The 20,158-nt window shown below is 34.4% G+C and overlaps 1 protein-coding gene across 5 annotated transcripts; it reads right to left on the reverse strand.

Annotated features, from left to right (window-relative positions):
- Positions 1 to 3,471: 3,471 nt before the first annotated feature.
- Positions 3,472 to 12,127, reverse strand: LOC112287331 (protein ENHANCED DISEASE RESISTANCE 2-like). 5 transcript variants are annotated; one of them, XR_016505313.1, is made up of 23 exons: positions 11,797 to 12,127; positions 11,225 to 11,418; positions 10,889 to 10,963; positions 10,535 to 10,588; positions 10,274 to 10,339; positions 10,021 to 10,091; positions 9,794 to 9,888; positions 9,456 to 9,545; positions 9,050 to 9,102; positions 8,655 to 8,758; positions 8,118 to 8,213; positions 7,899 to 7,963; positions 7,632 to 7,703; positions 7,130 to 7,288; positions 6,451 to 6,773; positions 6,111 to 6,174; positions 5,842 to 6,005; positions 5,515 to 5,634; positions 5,146 to 5,213; positions 4,769 to 4,912; positions 4,357 to 4,452; positions 4,144 to 4,245; positions 3,472 to 3,799 (listed from the first exon to the last, which is right to left on the reverse strand). XR_016505313.1 is itself a non-coding variant. In XM_024530234.3 (23 exons), the coding sequence occupies exons 2-23, from the start codon at positions 11,372 to 11,374 to the stop codon at positions 3,701 to 3,703; spliced, it is 2,313 nt and encodes a 770-aa protein (XP_024386002.1). In that variant the 5' UTR covers positions 11,375 to 11,418; positions 11,797 to 12,127; the 3' UTR covers positions 3,472 to 3,700. The 5 variants fall into 5 exon arrangements, 4 of the variants coding, with proteins under 4 accessions (XP_024386002.1, XP_024386004.1, XP_024386003.1 ...); XM_024530234.3 differs by having other exon boundaries at positions 5,146 to 5,196; XM_024530236.3 differs by having other exon boundaries at positions 5,146 to 5,196; positions 10,827 to 10,963; positions 11,797 to 12,118.
- Positions 12,128 to 20,158: the final 8,031 nt, after the last annotated feature.

Below are 20,158 nucleotides of genomic sequence, written 5' to 3' on the forward strand. Positions count from 1 at the left end.
GGTCAAACATACAATCATAAGGGTGATGCTTTGGCAGGATGTTCACATTTTTCTTTTCAAATACATCTGCAAAATCCTTATACACTTTTGAAATTTCAACCACAGATTTTGATTGTGTAGCAACCGTAGGTTTTGATTGTGGATTTGCATAGATAGCAAACGTAGTACCTTGTTTGGCCGCCTTCACAAATGTTTTAGCTCTAATAAATAAATATTGTTTAAGTTTTGGCTTATTGGGTGTTAGAAGCCTTTTCATAGATCTGGAGGTTCTATGATCTACTAGAGAAAATTCTAACTTTCAAAATATCCAATCTATCCATGGATTGTATTTTTCAAGCCATGAGAGTCCTAAAATGACTAGACTTGATGGTGATCTAATGATGTTGAATACTACTTAGCTGCTATGCTTGTCAAAGGTTATTTCTAAAAGAATCATTTTATGAGTGACATCTTTAGAAGATAAAGGTCGACCATCTATTACTTCTACATGTACGGCTTTGGATTTTTTGACCATATAGATTTTGTGTGATCTAGAAGATTCTTCATCAATAAAATATGCAGAGGCTCATAAGTCAAGTAATGCATGACAATCTAGTTTTGTGACTGCTAACCATACATGTATAGTAAAACAACAAGAAGAATTAGTAGAAAGTACAAGATATTTTTTGGTTTGTGATAGTGAAGAATCTAATCGCATAGTCCATACTGTGGCTGGATGCCTTCGTTTTCCTGCAATGCTTTGGATGATGTGGCCATACTCCTCATTTGATATATAGGCTGCCATTTCTGTGAACAATTGTTAATCTTATGGCCAAATATAAACATAAGTAAAGTTCCCTTTGATGCTTTTTTTCTTGCTCAAAAAGAGGTTTGAAGAAAATTGCATCAATCTGCATATCTTTTGCTTCCAACTGCTCATTAGAATTGGATAGTAAAGAAGATGCAGAATAATTGGTGTATACATGTGGCATAATTGAAGAATGTTTGTCTTATTGTCATTGAAATAAATGATTATCGTACTTCAAAACTTAATTAATGGCTTCATTAAGTATTAGAGGACTTGGCATAGACAACAATAAGTCCTTGACATCGTCTTTTAATCTCTAATGAAATTGACTCATCAATGCATCTTTTCCCTAATTCATATTACATGCTAATTTTCAAAAATTTGAGGCATACATTGATGCAAAGTGCGTTCCTTCTCAAAGACTTTGAATTCTAGGTGTTGAAGAATAAATCTTATCATGTTCACCAAATGCTTCTACAAATGCTGCGAAAAATGCTTTAAAATTGTACAATATAGGAATTATTTTTTCAAATAATGAGACAAACTAGGATAAAGCTTGACTTGAGAGCAAGATTCCAACCAAACCAATATGAGAGGCTTCAGGGGAATATCATTGAGTTTGAAGCAAAGTGATTAGTTGTACTTGGTTTATAAAGCCATGAAATTTTGAGCGGGTGCCATTGAACTTTTTTAGAAGGCTGATTCTTAGTTCTTTTGTTGTTATTGTTGTCAGATCATTGCCTTGAATGGATGCACCTCCCATTTTTAAAGTAAATATAGTCGTTTGAGAATTTGGAACCTCTGCTGCAATTTGATATGGTGGTTGAGGCACTCCAGCTCCTTGACCATTATATATGGTTATATATAGTTCTTTATTGTGCTTTGACAAAGTCTCTATCTTAATCGTCAATACTTCAAGAGCATTAATAATAGCATCTAAGTTGATCTCTTTTGAGTATGTTATATTGACTTTTCCACCTTCTACTATAGAAAATCAGAGAAACACACGCCTTCAAAAAAAAACCTGATCTATGATATAAAGAAAAGAAACCAAAAGAATATTAAGAAAAGAATAATATTACTCTAGGAGAGGATAATTTGTAACCTTTAGAATGCTATAGTACTTCCAAGAAGAGGCGTAATCCACTCTCTGTCAAGAAAGATCAAGCTCGTAATATTGTTTTATGTCAATCTCGACAAATTGTTAGGGACCATATATAAGACAAGGATTCAAGATCAAAAAATATTATATTTTTAGTCATAAGATTCACAAGGTTCACAATACCTAATGGAGGATCAAATGGTTTCCATGTTTTGAGAGTAATATAAATTTTTTGGTCCTTACTATGTGTTTCTTTTGAATTTATTGAAGATTATGCCTAAACTTTGTACTAATACTTTGGCATTATTTTTAAATTTGTCTAAGAATAATTTTAATCTTATCCATATTAGTATCTTCATCTCTATAAGTTAAGTGGAATTGAAGCTTAGAATCTGTAGCTAAAAGTTATAAGTACTCCAATGGGAGATGTGAAGCAAATGCATCAACAACTATTCAATAGTGACATCTTTATTACTAATTACTTGAAAGAAGACATTGCCAATTTTTAGTCCTAATTTGAATTCTTTTGCAATTTTTTTTGTAAAAGGTGGGAGGTCAATCTTATAAAGTCTTAAGCAATTGTTTGCTCCACACAAAGTAGGCTATCAATACTTGCTTCTAAAAGTATTCTATCTTTTGTTACACCTTAGCTTTGCTCAATGTAATCTATAAGATTCTATTAATAAGCAAAAAACCTTTATTAGTGCAAAATAAACCTTCAAAGAGAAGTTCACTTGGAATTGCTCATGTAGGGTGGATTTTTGCATTTTTTTTTCCATAAAAGCAACTACTATGATAAATTATAACTCCACCCTATCTTTCGTATATACGTGTTTTGCTTGCCACGGCTCTTCCAATACCATGGGCAACATTAACACATGCTCCATCCATATCTTTAATGTTATAGAATAAATTATTCTTAATATCATCCTTATACACAGCTATATAGGACTCCTATGCTCCTTCTGTTACAACTTAGGATTTGAACAAACTATTCAAGTTTTCGATCAAACATTGTAGATTTGATAAATCTAAATCCTAATCTATTCTATTTTTAGCTGGTATCATCTTTACAGAGATATGCTTATGTTGAAGTTACGAACTCCTTGGACAATATGCAAGACTTCTACAGATTGGATTTAATATAAAATTTCAAGACTCAATGCATGAAACTACACTTGTTCATATCAATCCTCACATTTGTGCAAAGGAGCTTGCTAGAGCCTTATCTTGCCAATAATCATGGCTAGGATTTTTCAAAACCAAATTTTTTAGTATCATTTTGATTTGTTGTTGTAACAAATTCCTTCAAACCATTGCAAAGTTACATAAAGTCAACATTTATGGTCATCATGCTATGTGGAGTGACAACTTCTTATTTTGAAAAGAAGTATCATTTCAAGGAGTGATATTTATTGAAGATATGCTGATGTTATTTGTCATACTTGAGAAGATTCATTTGACTACTATTGATGACGGTTTAGAATATTGCTTGCAGAAGAATGTTCTTTTGGCTTTATGTAAATTTATTCAGTGTGCACTTTACAAAAATTGAAAAATGGTATGTTTGACAGATGGCAGATCCTTCAAGAGATAATATTTAGAAGTAATTGTTAGTTTTTTGAAATTTGTCACTTATGCACATATATGCCTGATTCTCTGTGCTGTGTATCTAACAATTTTAAGACAACAATGATGTACATAATGTTTCATACTTCATGCAACCTTTAGAAAAGAGTTCCCTACTTTTTACACTTCCCAATGTGGACGTAAGTAGAACGAAAATATTACTTCAAGCATTGTGCAGCAGTTCAGTACTCTGGCGGTGGAAGCACTGCTTTTTGCATATCTAAATTAGAGATCCGAACAGTCCCCAAAAGTTTCTCTGGTAGCTCCTCTTCTGTGTTAGCCTGCAAATTAGTTCAGTAGCACAAATGTTCAGAAGTGGTTGGAAAGGGTTCTACTTCAAATGCCAGAATTGAATCTAGTCACAGAAGTTGTCTACACAGAAGACCTAGTTGCAAGGACCGATCAGCACAAAGAACGTTGATTTTGCAATTGGCATTTACTATTTGAAGTTTAGGAAAATAAAACAAAAGATTCTTTCGGAGAGAAATGTTCTTGATGAACAGTAGAGGTTCAAAATCACTAGGTCTGCAAGTACACCATTTTGGTCGTGCGCATTCTGAATCTCTTGTAGGAGAAATAAAGTCACCATATCATGTTAATGGAAAAGGACTGGGAATCAAAATACCTGAATGAGAAAGGCCATCTCTATGACCAACTTTGTAACATAACCAGTCACGAGATTGACCACTCCCCTCGCGACTGATGACGATCCAATGTCAATGTCCAACTGCAGAAAAGACAGTCATCAGTTTTACTACTGATAGAAATATCAATAATACTCCCAAATTGTGCCCCACACTATTAGATACACATTCAAGATCAAGTTAAGAGAGATCACCTCCAAGTAGTTATCGCTGGAGAAGTAGGTGATGTCCAGAGCTTCCCCCACCAAGCAAGCTGACTTCCCTACACTCTGCTTCACGATCCATGGTCCCTGGAACCAACTTATACACTTGATACTTAAGAAGGACCCAAATGAGTTAAGTACATACTTCAATGAATTATGCACTGGTGGAAGAGAGTTGCTTCAATCTCCTCGTAAGTCCGACGCATCCATAAAAGCAAATAGCTGACATCAGTTCAACGAAAAACATGTGCCATGTGCATATTTTCCACTTTATGCTCGATTATGTGATGGGACATTGCTAGAGTATATCAACGATCAACGAGGAGAACTCAATTTCTGTGTAAATCAACTGACCGACACTGCTTGTTCTAAGAAGGTTTCAGTGGTTAGATCTATTACAAACCTTGGCGACATAAGGGCAGAGTTTGAAGCGGCAGGCACGATAGCGATTATCACCACGAACAAAGTTTTCGAGCAGTGGAATATCCTGAAGGCGCTTGTTGGTCATGTAGTAAAGCACTAAGCTATACGTAGGTGTGCCTGGTACCTGCAATCACATTTTTTCTCCTCATCAATTGAGGCATTTCACCACGTTTTCATCAAGCTTAGTTAAAGTTTTTTAAAAAAACATGGAAGTAAAAAGAATCCAGCCGAACGACGGTCGAAAAAAAAATGAACAGAAGAGCAGTGAGAAATCCATTAGTATTCATGCTCATGGCATCCTAATATCCCACATGGTCACGTCTAAACTCTGAGACTTAATTACATTAATGAACTCACTTGGAGATTGATGATCACAAAATATGAATCCGCCACCTCATGAGCATTCTTCTGCCACCCCCAATCTCCTAAAAAGGTCAGTTATTACAACCAGTATACCCGCAAGCGAGATTACATAGAGACCAAAAAATTGGTATGCGTTATTCAGGTTGAAGATTAGGAACCCATCATGTACGGGCAGGTATGCACACCGAAGTCAGCAATAAGTTAGAAAATTACAACCACAAGCATCGAAAAACCACACTGAATAATTCGGAACACTTGCTTTCAGCACACCAGCAAGACCTCTGCATTCAGGAAGACAAAACGAAAAAACTCAAAAGCTCTGGGCCCGCAACGTTTAGACTTCGAGCGGAGTATAAGAAGTACCTGTTTAGCGAAGAGCTTTTGAATTACACATCCATCATGAGCAGCGATATGATCCTCACGTTTGTCAGACTTGAACCAGTCAGCAGCTACCAACTGCATTAGTGGAGTTCCTGCCTTCACCTGAGCATCAAAGTGACAATTAAATGATCTAAAAGTCAACGTGAAACCAAGTTTGTAAAAGAATCGTAATTCAACATATTTTCCGTCAGCATGGAAACATCCTAAATTGAAGAACAAAAGAAGAATCAAAACAAAATATGTGTTATGCCACAGCTGAAGTGTAGGGAGGAGCTTCACATTTGAGGAATTAAAGAAGTTGAAAGTCACCTTCTTATGGTCCCTAAGAAAGTGCTTTCCGCGGATTAGGAAGGTTCCAGGCTCAGCAGGCTCCCAATAAACAGAACCCAACGACGATTCCCGATTCATGAACTCCACGTCTGCTTCATCAGCCAGCTTTCTTAATGACCTTGAAAATGAAGGGTGTCTTGGACCTGAACAATATCAATATGTGTCAGAATTTCAGCAATAATGAAGATGATCTTTCATTACATTCAAATTCAAATCACATGTTTATTCTTTAGGTTGTTTTACGGTACCTGAGGCAAGGTCCTGAATTCGTTTAACAATTGTTGCAGCCTTAGATACAGCTTTCTGGGGAGCCTGCACACGCATATAACTGTTAAAAGTATCTTTAAAAAGCATGAAATACGATTATGTGTGCCAAAATGAGGCGAATGCTCATGCCAAGGTGCATGAATGGCATTGACATAATTTGTTGATCAGTCCCAGAGCTGTGACATTCGCTTTCAGGTACGCTGGAACAAATTGGCATACAAGGATTATTATTCCTTCCATGAGATATGTAAGGTAACTGTGAACTAGACAAATTGGTGTGAGATAGGCAACGACTAACAACTAAAGTTAAGCAGACCATACGGGTAAGTTGTGAGCTTTTTGTTCAACTTCATCCATCGATGAACCCTCCAATTCTTCGTAGAATTTAAGTTCAGGATCCTCTCCACGTTCCCAAGACGTGGGCTCCTCAGCATCAAAAAACTCATCATCAGCAACCTCGATGAATTTACTGGTTGATTCTTTAAGAGATGGTTGATTAGACACCCTATCTCTGTTTGATGACTCATCTTCACTCTCGGGTTTGGGCTCTGCACTCTCATAGAAGATGTCCTCATGTCTTTGGTGGTGTTCTTTCTTCATAGAAATGATTGGTTTCTCCTTCACCTTGTACAGCTCACGAATTGCTGAAACAGAGTTTATTCGCTGGGGTTAGTAAAACTGTGATCGTATCAACACACAGATAATAGTATACCTCTAGATCATGGCAAAAATCTATATAGATCATGGTTGAAATTTCCCTGCAGCTTTGCATGTTCTTATAATCACTTTCCTTTTTTAGCAGGAAAAAGGACACCTTGGAATCATCCCTTTCAACAAGCTCATTATGTATTTCCATCACAAGTGCCACATATGCATATTCTAAATGAAAGTTAGCCGCGAGAAATCCTCCAATACCAGACACAATCCTTGCCCGTCAAGGCACAAAGTCAACTGCTTCTGCACGCACTCATGCAAAAGTTGTAGAAGCAGAAAAAATAACCTGCTATACGCTCAAGCATGATAAGTGACATATCACGATTTCGGGACTTCCTCCAAAGAAACTCCCAACCTTTCCAATCCACTTTCATAATGTGCTTCACCATGCACCACTTAACCTTATCCTTTCTCCCCTTCAAAGGCGATATCACGAAGCCTCCACCTTCACAAACGGAATTTTCAAGTCACTCCGCAGCGTTGTTTTAGAAAATTGAGCACTTCTTTAATGACTGATATTAATTCCAATCCTCTAGCCAAAAAAGCACATTCTATTAGAACTAGGTAAAGCTGTCATTGACGACCAAGGAAAATGTCACGTTCTATCATTATATCACAAACCAAGGTGAGATTGGTTCTAAAAATGAACTGGTAAAAGATTGTCTCAAGAGATACGTGACACCGGAAAGAAACACAAAAGGTGAATTGAAGTGATATGAACAGTAAGCATTATCCCCAGTTCACAAGTCAAGGTTATCAGTAATAATAAAGAATCTTCATGAACTCACTGTGTAACCAAGCTCGTGTAAATTTCCTGCCAGGAGGACACTTTTCGTGATTGATGGAGTTGTAGAGTATAACTGCCATAAATTCGAAAAATATATGATTTTTTTGACAACATGAGATGCCAGTATCTAAGAACATAGAACATCAAATTTCAGACCAAAACTTTCAACCAAAACATGGATCTTTAGACTTAAACCAAACCAGACTTATAGGAACAAAATGTTTTCCAGATCTCTCACTTTGCTATGTTAACACCAGAGATTGCATACCATATGTCCCGTCATCATCACGACGCCAGTAACGCTGGAAAACCAAATCTCGAGGCTTCATGCGCCTACAACATCCCCAAAGAAATTACGCATTTACCACGTAAATAGCAATCATAACACTGATCAAGGACACAAAGTTCCTTCCAGTTCAGCTTCAACAATCAATCGTGATTTTAAAAGCTCTTTTACATTTCAAATGGGTACGATAAAATAACCTACCAAGGAAGCCACCTAGAATGAAATTGTTCGTGGATAATATCCGTATGCCCGTGAACGTTCTCTATGACTCGACCTTGGTGGAAGCAAAAATCCCATCTGCAGAAGACGTCAGTTGTGTGTTACCTACACATTGCGACACCTAAGATGACTGAAGCAGCCAGGATTAATGAGGTTAACCAACAGACTCTGTGCAGTGATTGCTGAACTTCTTGACAGCTTAATCAAATCTGGTCAAACCGAGTAAAACCAAAATTGTGATTGACAGACGTTCAAGTGCTTGACCTGTCTAAGCTATATTTTTGAAACCAGGTTATGAGACTAATTGTAGAACACTCACCCTCCAATTATCAATACCTATACACTGAAGTTCTGCGCATGAAAAACAACGCAACGTACGTTCATAATTTTCCAACTCCACCCAATCAATAACAGCAACACCGGATCGACGAGTGATCCATGTAATAGTCCCATCTAAAAGTATCATAAGACTTGCAGATTCGCAGAATGAAGTGCAGGATACACAGATCATCAACTTACTCAGCCCGTGAACGTCCCAAGGCCATAGCTGTTTCGAAGACACTTGCAGGGGTCGCATCTACCACCCCCACAGCCATTAGTGTTGGAATGTCGTCCCCACGGATCTATAGCACAGAAGAAGTCAGAAGATTAATTCGTGACCACATTCTCGCATCATTACAGATGTTGTAATGAAGCATCCAAAAATGAAGTTTGGATCTCAAGTTCGTACCAACATATACCGGGCATCGGCGGACTATGAATTTAATAACTATTTTGTGATTTTCTTTACAGATTTCTGTCATGTCCACTGCTCTGAGATTATTGCTGGCGGATTCATATCCTATTCCAAGTATGGGATTATTACAATGTTCCACGTACTTAGTGCGTCCCAAAGGAGCACAGTGTTCAGATACCTTTTCTAAGAGACTCTCATCTCCGTCGGAAGTTTCCTGAAAGAAACGTAGACCTGCATTTCCAATAGAACTCACATCAATGGAGAGTGAGAGACGTTCAGAATAAATAGATTATCTACTGGGTGATGCATTCAGATATATTATTGGGTTTCTAGCGTCTACTCGTGTGGATTTATGCCATAACTTACATGTTGAAGTAGAGATTGCCCCTACGGAGCAAAACTGGACGTGGGACAACAAATCAGTCATGCAGTTATAAGTAGCAGAAGTGGGCATAATTAATTTGGCTATCTCATCGTCCATCCTAGAACTGCCCGACGCAATAGAGAACAGATATCTTGCTAAAAAGTCTATATAAAGAAGAGGAAATTTACTATACGAAGATAAAGAGCAGAAAATTACACACCATTCTTGCACCCAATAATTTGCCAGGGGGAAGATGCAACCACATCAGGTGAGGCGTCCTTGGTAAGTAATCCACCCGTCCAATGATTTACTGCATGACCAGTGATATCTTAATATGGTATCAAATTCCGACAGTCGTTCATGTTACAGAACGAGATTTGATGAAGCATTTTTTGCACCTCACTGGCCACTAGTTTCAGAATCATCCTCAGTTTGCGCCGGTTATCCATAGAATGCCACCTCTTTTACATAGGCAAGTTGGTACTGTATGAACGATTCTATCTAAACAAAATGACATCTCAGAACCCCTGAAAGAAAGGTTTTATTAATGTACCGGACCTGCTTCAAGTGTGACAACACAGTCCTCTCCACCCAAAGCATCCGAAACTCCGGAAACATCCCGAAAAAGTCCACTTCCTTTCCTTCCCGATCGCCTGCATCATTTTTGAAGGTAACATGAATCAAATGCCTGAATCACTTATGAAATGATGTAGATGGTTGTCAAAGAAATAATGTTGTGCGTGACATTTAAGAGATTACTGCAAAACGATCTCGTTTGGTCAGACCTCAAATTTGGCAGACGCCTACGTCCTGGAGGTGAGGGAAGGAAAGTTTTATTGGTGCCTGGAGGCTGGGCCTGCGCAAGATCTATAAATTCAGCAAGTACAAATGCAATTTCAAACAACTAATAACTCCATCAATATTTGTCATGAGGAAAATGTGACATACTACCTCTTTCACATTCCAAATGACTTATCTACAAATATTAGGCCGAAACAGAATCAGTAATAACATTCAATCACTTCAGAAAATCCATACCCTTTCCGCAGCTTCCCTGAAAGCATGCATCCACTTTGCAGCATCCTCCGCATTCTGAACTCCAATCTGCACATAATTTGGTCACGCTTTACTAGGTTGACCACACAGCCATACTGCGCATCTGTTTGCCCAAAGTCTATACCTTCCTAGTAACCTGTTCAGATTGTGCCAGAAAGTTTCAAAGCAGGCTAGAAGCAAACAAGGAATGCTGCAAACTAGTTAAACTGAAAAACATCCATGGTCAACAGCGGTTTTCCTCACTCTAAGTTTCGCTTCAGGAGCGTAAGGATCGTATATGGAAAATACGAAGAAAACCTGCAAACCGGGAGTGGCTATTAAGTAAAAATTCAACGTTTCTGGACAGAAAAAACATGAGATGTGTCAAGGTTTTTTTTTTTTTTTTTTTTTTTTTTTTTGAGCATGTAGTGGGCTCGATCTACTTGTCAGCTTGAAGCACAAAACCTCCAAGCAGCCAGTTATGTTCCGATTCTATCGTGAACTTTTTTACAAATGCCTGGAGTCAATTGCAAGAATGCCAGCCAACCAAACCAACCAAGAAATATCGTTTTTCATCATGATCCTTGAAAAAGAGGAGACGGGCTGGAGCAAGCTAACACGGCCATGGACGGTTTCGCGGCCGTGGTCAATGACTCGTGTGTCCGGGTCAATAATGCCTGATCTCACAAGAATCTGCAAAACAACAAGGAATAATAAAATCATAAAATAAAATAAAACGTTCCGACTTCATTCCAGTTTGAACAATCTCCTACTCTACTAAAATAAGCAATAAATAATAAATAATAAACGCATACAAATTTCGCAAATAAAATAATAGCGACTTCTAGATTACAGAATCTAAGCATACACAGAAAACTTGTTACTCTGACAATAGATGCCGCCCTTCAAATGCATCATTCTTCACACGAATATCAAGGAAAAACAAAGAAGTACCTCAACACCAGTTCTGGGTTTATCCTTGAAAGAGCTAGCTCGAATTCCCTCAAGAACCAAATATCGCTTACGAGGGTGATTTAATCGCAGTTTGCTAGAGCTCAGATAATACACCCAACCCTCCATTCTCGTACCAGCGATATCTCCCATGGTTTAGTCCCCCCCCACCCCAAAATTCGATTTGCACTGCCAACCTTTGAAAAACGCAATGCACTAGGTTTTAGAGTGGAAATAATTTTTGAAATGCATACATAATAGTGAAGGGCAAAATTTGCATAAGCTCTTTGAGGCTGGTATCATGCTTACGTTGAGTCGAGAGACATTCAAACACAAACCAAACAGAACGTACTGGACAAGCCCAAAAGCAACATTGCCAAGTAATCAATTTCAAAAAAACACACACACCACCTTGAACTAAACAATCCTCCTTATTCATAATGCACACAAAGCAGAGTCTCTCACTGAAATCTAAGACACGAAAGAGAGAGACTTAAAACGACGACGTCAACTGCACAGCTATAATTAAAACAAAAGAGAAATAAAAAGCGATGGACAAATCCTAATGCGCTAACCTTGGACCGTGGACAAGAGCAACCAGCAAGAATGACATCCCTCCCCTTCTATATTGCCAACTCAACCCAACGTATTGTGTCACGATCTCATGGTACGCATCGCTCCGTCGTGAAACGAGCTCGAGTGGAGACAAGAATTTGGTCTAGCATCCGCGACACAACAAGCATGAACACGGCGATTCCATTACATAACTACAGCGGCGGCTTAATTGTACTGCCCGCAAAGGCCATCTCAACCTCAATATGGAACGAAGTCCGGGGCGTCCACAAAAAAAGGCAGCAGCTCCAACAATAACAACAAACAACAACAGAGATGGGGATGCGGATGGGGATGGAATTGGGTGAGCGAGGAGGACTTGGAGGGGCAATCTTGACTGCCTTCCTGCATGCGGAATGAATGAATGCATGCCATTGGGCCCCCCCCACCCCAGGGCACAGGAAAATGCTCCGCCCAGCGTCTCCATCGCGACAAGTGTTCTTTTCCACGTGTCTTGGCCCCACTAGTCGAGTACAGACACATGTCGTCCTTTCGCTTTCTGAATCGCTCCACGTCACCTTACATCCCCAAAGTTAATTAAATCAATCAACGTCAGTCTTCGGAGGATATTGTTGTACGCTTTTGTATTTATCGTAGTCGTATGAAATACGCCAGCTCTGTGTACACGACGTACGTGAAGATGCCCTGCGGAACGATACGGAACGGTCTATTCGATAGTTGGTTCGTTAGTTGGTTGGAAGGTTGGAAAAAATCGCGGTTGATAATGGATTCTGAATATATAATTGCATCATTTTTTCAGTATTGATATTTTTTAAGCTGAATTTATTGCTAGCGAATGTAGATGATGTTTCATACTGGATATGGATATTTTTTCGATTCTTGGTAATCCTCATTCACTTCTGATTTTCTCAGCTAAATGTGAAATTTAGTAAGCTGGGTTGTGCAAAATTTTAGAACTCATTTCTTGGTGTAGATTGGATAATACACAATATTGACGATTTAAAGGTATAGAAAAACTTCTTTTAAAATATTGATGATGATAGTATTAGTTCAAATATATCATTTTTTTCCTTATTATAATTAGTACACGTTGCACATCTTATACTCAAAAATCCCATATCTTATCATTTTTGTTTCATTGAATTTCAAATTTCATTTTGTATTTTATTTTTTCTAATTATAGAATTTTAATACTGCTGTATTGATCCTTGTTCAAAACATTGCAAAACCATTTTAAGTAGTAAAAAAAATAAAAAATCTACTTTAAATTGTAATTTAATGTGTTATTAAAAATATATATTTGTACATGTAAACCAATTGATACGACATGATATTTTGAGGCTTATAATTGTGCATGTATTAGAGAATCTCAATTTTTACAGTATAGTTTCAATTACATCTATAATTTCATTGAATATGTTTATGACACAAACATATTTGAAAGGAAACTTACAAAGTAGTTCATAACATATTAATGTTATATTGTTTCTGTCAAATTGGTGGATGGATTAATCAACAATAGATGTACATCCAAAAAGTTTTCAAGATTGATGGTGTCAAAATAATAATAATAAAAGCCAAAAAATAAACATAAAAGATTATGATGATAAAAAAATTAATTATACAAAAAATTAAAAATATTATGAATATTGTGAAACAATCATAATTGGATAAAAATTCAAAATTTGAAATTCTAGTACAAAGAATATATTTATCCAAGCTCGTAGACTTACTCAATTAAAAGATTAAAATAGGGATTTTGGAACCATTTTTGGCACTCTATTCTAATCAATGGTTTATAGTACTAAAAAAAATGAAACAATGAGATTTATTCAAGACATGCAATCTGTAAATAAAGTAACTATTATAAATATGTATTCAAGGCCAATTGTGGATGACTTTATAAAAATATTTGTTGGAAGAAAAATCTATTCAATGAGTGATCTTTAATGAGGATACAATCAATTTCAATTGGCATTACAAAATAAAAATTTAACTGCTATAAAGATTCTATAAGATTTAGTAAGAATGTATACATTGCCTTAAAAAGCTATTAATTCAATGGTTCATATGATGAATGAAATGAATAAAGTGTTAAGGGATTTTATACCAAAAATTGACTATGCCATTCTTAGATGACATTCCAATTAAAAGATACATAGAAAGAAAAATAGATGACACATTGGGTCAAAGAAGATATCAAAGATTTGTTGCAAATTATATTCTAGATTGTGAAAAGATTTCAATATAGTTAGAAGAGATAAATTTGACCTTATTAGGTGCAAAATCTATGCTTGGAATAAATAAAATTCTTATTGTTGCGTACATATATAGACCATATGGATGCAAGTCAAGTATTGAAAAGGTTGATATTATTAAAAAGATATGCAAATATAATAAAAGTCAAAAGGTTTTTTAGGAGCAATTATTTTCTAACATATATGGATGTCTCATTTTACACATGTAGCAGATCTAATATATTATAGAGTTACTTTAATAAAATCAATAAAAAGCTAAAAAAAATTAAAGAAATTTCTTTCTTCACCTCCAATATGAAAAAAATGAATTATAAATATGAAATGCCTATGGTATTAATAGTTGATATAAGTCCATTTGAAATAGGTTAAATAATTAGACAAGATGATGAATATATAAATAAGTATGTAGTAAAGTTTGAAAAAAAGGTTTTAAATATTAGACAAAAGGCATATGTACAAGTTAAAAGAAAATTATAGAATATAATAATTACTATAAAAAATAAAAAAGAATATTTAATTGATGCATTGATAGTTATAAAAATAGATTATATATATATATATATATATATATATATATTAGGCATGTTTACAAGTTATTTAACTCTAAATATTATTATGTTAAGATCAATAATATATTTCAAATCTATGAATCCAAAGTTTAAGCTCATTGTAAGAAAAAAAAAAAAAAAAATCAATCGCAAATATATTATCAAGGCCAATGTATTATAATAAAGAAGATATGATTGATTTGGTAGATGATGTGTATGCAAATTTTTATTCCAAAGGATTATTAAAAGAAGAAGTTGTATGTTTAAATACACCATTGGAATTATTTATAAGAGATTTATATAAAAATGAATGAAGAGATGTTGAAAAATATTTAAGTACATTAAAGCTATAAGAAAGATGAATAAAGAAAAAATATAATAGAAAATCTTTAAAAAGGCCTATGGATATTTTTTTTACGTGATAGATATCTATTGAAGCATCCAAAGAAAAGAACAGAAATACTATAATAAATGATATGTGGTTTAGAAGCTTAACAAAAAGATTATCAAAGAATTCCATAAAAATTTATGAATAAGGTATGAAGAAGTTTGGATAGTTTTTATTAAATTAAAAAAATATCAATAGAAAGATATATATAAATATATATATATACAAGAATATGGCTAAATTTATAGGATTATGTGAAATTTTTTAATTTTATTCTAATATTTGGCATTGAGATGGATTACATCTAATATATCTTTTAATACTATATTATAAGTCGATGGTGGATTTAGTGGCAATTCTTATGGAAACTAAACAAATAAAATATTTGATTCTTGCTTAAGAAGATTTATTAAATATGATTAAAAAAAAGAATTAAAAACAAAGAGTATTAAAATTATATATTGATATTTTTTAGAAGATGTTATTTGTTGCTATAATTGTATTAAAAAAATCATTGCAAATAGAGGTGAATTAGATATAAAAGAATAAGACAATTTTTTAATTAGATAGAAATTAAACTTTCTTTGATAATAGCATATAATCCAAAAGATAATAGAAAGAGTGTCACAAACATACATAAGTTATCTAAATAAGAAGTATTAGATAAAAGATAAATATAGGTAGATTTAATAATATCTTATGATAAAGCTTCTTAAAAGCTACATATATGTATATTTGACTTTAAACATATTTTTAGTTAATTTATAGGTTGAAAACTTAGCCAATAAGTTAGCCACATGTTACGCATATTGGTGACTTGTAGTACAAGTTGGCCATGTGGCACACATGTAGGAAACTTATTTTGTAAATTAGATGCATATCTTGTAGATTGAACACTTTTTGGAGGTCCTATAGAATGTTGCCATATAGCTCCTAATTAGATAGTATATATAGACAAGAATGAAGTCTTTTTACTCTTGTCAATGCCTTTTTATTCCTTAGTCTTGTCTCAAGAGTCTTTAGTTTTCTTATCTTTTGTAATAGTCATTCTAATTTAATATTTTATCATCTTTGAGTGATTATATACTCTTTTTTAATGAAAAAAGAGTATATTGATTTTTTGATTCTTATGATTCATATCCTTGACAACTCAATACTTAAGAATTTTGGTCAAATTTGTTTGTTTTTTTTTTTTTTTTTTTTTTTCAAAATTTTAAGTCCTAAAATTGTATATTATCACCTATGATCATGAGTAGGATCTAATCATGTGGATCTTATCACCTTCGCTCTTATTATTACATAGATCCTATAACTATGTTGTTCATATATAATTGTATAATATAAGGTGCTATTACAAATGTAATTGCTTATCACTACAAATTATTTTTTAAAATCATCAAATCATTGCTCTTATATGTGACTTCAATCTACTCACACCAACTTTGTAATAAAGCCTTCATACACATAGTACTATATAATAACCAAAAATTTATACACAACCAAATTCTTCCTTTTTGATTTGCTTGCAATAATTAAGATAATTCTAGTTAGTTTCATCTCCTCTAATTAGTGGTATGCTTAAACTCAGTAGGTATCTTTCTTGATTAAAGATCTCTTACAAGATTTTTTTTTTTCTTCTTAGCTTGCAATAAAGAATAAATAATCTACTTTGGACTCCAAATCTTAAAAATACTACAATATCACTATAATACTATCAAATATTACTATATCAAACCTATTAAATTACAAATAGTTGCTAATGTCACACCCCACCTATCTTCTAGTGTTTCATAACAACCAAAGGTTGCCCCTTTATTCTACACTTCTTCAAGAGCTCATTTGACTATGACTACAAAGTTTCAACACCATATCTTTGTACTACACCATTCTAGCACTATACACTACAACCAATTCGAACGCACTCATGTTTGGTGCCATAATACCCTAATATCTTGATGTACACACTTTCAATAGTATTGTAATATCTGGTGCTTTAATTTTATAATTAGAATCTAGTATTATAATACCCAGTATTCAAAAGCAAAATAATACTATAGTATCCAATAACACAATAGTATAACAATCCAAAAAAATAATAATCCAAAAATTTTAAGAAAATTTTATAATTATTATTATTTTAATCTATTCTATTTCAATTTCCTAAACAAATTGAAGTGGAGAGGATATTCTTATCAATGAAAGATGATAAATCTACAAACAACTAAGTGTCAAGGACATAAATCTTGAAGAAAGAGAATCCTCAATACACTCTTCTATCACTAAAGAGAACTAGAAAGTCACTCAAAAGGTGATGTAATATTAACTAGAATGGCTATTGCCAAAAACAAAAAGACTAGAAAGTCTTGAAACAAGACTAAGACTTGAAAGGTGTTGACAAGAGAGAAGAAGGCTTCACTCTTGCCTCTATATATACTATCTAACTAAGAGCCATGTGGCAATGTCCTATAGGACCTCCAACATGTGTTGACTTTGTTAGTCACATGTCTTAACTTGCAAGGTAAGTTATCTATGTATGCACCACGTAGTTAGCTTGTTCCACAAGCTACCAATACATGGTTAGCTTTTTGGCCAAGTTTCTAACCTACAAACACATATAAAGTCAAAACCGTGTCTATGAAGCTTCTAAGAAGCTTCTCTAGAAGACTTTATAAAATTATCTTATTTTACCTACTTCTACTTAATCATATAAGTAACAATTGAGATAAATATATATATGTCCATGACATTATCCCTCTTTCTAGAGATGAATTCTATAAAGAGCAATCTTCATATGTTGAGGAAGTCCAAGATGCGGCGAATTATATTTGCTATATACTCCGATCTTTGCTCTCTTCGAAGATGGTTGATAAGTCCTCTTAATCATCTATAGTGCCCCATACCAAGGCGAGAAGACCACCCTATTATTTGATCATTGTTAAGGCCTTCATAACTTCTTTCAAATAAAATATTTCGAACACTGTCAGGAGTAGTTCTTACCTCTAATAAAATCACTAAACATCGGGATTCTCTTCCAAGGTTATGATACCAAACACGTTGTATCTTGCCATCTATTCGAGGAAGGACATGTCGTTCTTGAGGATCTTCATCTCGATTTTGTCCTCTTGAAGGTTGTGACAATCGCAATGTCTCTTCTAGTAAGTCTACAAATGAAAGATCATGAATTGAATCTGTTGGTTGTTAGTGCTCCATCTCATCACAAATACATAGAAGCTACAATAAAAGATAGAAGGTAGAATGTTATTTTCCATTGATCTTGTTTCTTTTATAGCAAAGTTTTATTAATCTTCATCTTGATTTTGATGGATGTCGTTGATGAAAGATTTCAACTTTCTTTGTTGCATTTATAAGATTTTTTTATGGCTCCTATGTGCGTTCACTAATATCGTATCCACACCAATGAAGAAGGTATTCTAACTTATTTTAGTGCCACCTTGAGTCTAAGACTTCTTCCACCTCAAATTCTTGGTTATTATCCACTTCTATAGGAAGAGGTGGCTTTTGTCTTCTTTTCAAGATATTCACTATCTTATACGGCTCTAGAAGAGACACATGAAATACAGGGTGGATTTTCATAGACTCTAGTAGATATAATTGATAGGCAACAGAATTGATTTGTTCACAAATAGGAAAAGGTCTAAGCCTACGATAATTTATCACAATGACAAGTAGTCTTGATATTACGACAAAGTAATCATACCTTGTCACCCATATTATATTGTGGTTGCTCCTTGCAATAGGCATCTGTGTTGGTCTTTTGTCGTTCTTGAGATTCTTTTAATTGTATCTTCATTGTTGTATGTAGCTCTGACAAGCAATTTACTAAATCTTCTGTCATAGGATTATCAACTTTTAAAAAGTCAAAAGTATCAAGATGTGGATCATGACCATAATTGACAAAAAAAGGTATTTTTTGAATGGAAGAATATATCAAATTATTATATACAAACTCTGCCAATGGTAAAAGAGTTGTTCAATCATCTTGATGATAGTTGATGGTACATGTCAAATACTGCTCCAAAACTTGATTTATTCATTTTGTTTGTCCATTAATTTGAGGATAAAAAGCTGAAGAAAGCTTTATATCCACCTTTAGAATCTTGAATAGGATTTTTCAAAATCTTGATACAAATTAAGTTCCCATATCCGATATAATGTCCTTTGGTAATCCATGATAGCGATAGATATTGTTAATGAAAAGCTTAGCTATTTCTTCACTTGCGATAGATTTTGTACATCATACAAAATATGCCATCTTAATAAAATGATCTACTATCACGAATATAGAGTCATAAGAACCTGAGATTGGAAGATCCATGATGAAATCCATAGAAACAAAAGACCATGGTTGTTCTGAAATAGGTAATGGCTGAAGAAGTCCGTAAGGTCGATGATGAGGAGTTTTTGATCTTGAATAAACATCACTAGATTGTACAAAATCTTTGACTGCCTTTCACATTTGCGGTCACTAAAAATTCCTAGATATTAGTTCCAAATTTTTATTATACCCAAAGTGTCATGCTACTGGAAAGTCATGATGAGCTTGAAGAACACGTAATCAGACTTCACCTTCTAGAACACATAGGTGTCCTTCGAAATATAATAGATTATTCTTGAATTCAAACTTAGAAGTATCATGGAACTTAGAGGAAGTATCTTTGATATTCCAAACAAGAAGATCAGAGGACATGCTTGATTGAATTTGCTTCACAAATATTGAATCAATTGTCAATGTTGATTTTATAGTTCAAAGATAAAAATGCTCGGACTTCAAGAGAATTGATCTTTATTGATCAAAAGATGCATCTCTTTCTTTTGGTGCAAGATAAGAATGTCTAGAAAGAGCATCCGATAGACCTTGCTATTTTTCAGGTCAATAAGTGATCTTAAAATTGAATCTAGATAAAAACATGTTCCAACGGGCTTTACGATGATTTAAGACACATGTTGACATAAAGTACTTGAGTTTCTTATAGTCTGTATACATGATAACTTGACTTGAGGTGCCTCCTAGATAATGATGCCATTCTTGAAATGAATCCATGATTGTAAGAAGCTCTTTGTTATGGATCTCATAATTAATCTCTACTGCTGAAAATTTCCTCGAATGGAAAGCTATTGGATGAAGTTTGTCATCCATTTCCATTTGTAA

This window comes from Physcomitrium patens, chromosome 10, assembly GCF_059467195.1.
Source record: "Physcomitrium patens ecotype Gransden chromosome 10, ASM5946719v1, whole genome shotgun sequence".
Lineage (NCBI taxonomy): Eukaryota > Viridiplantae > Streptophyta > Bryopsida > Funariales > Funariaceae > Physcomitrium > Physcomitrium patens.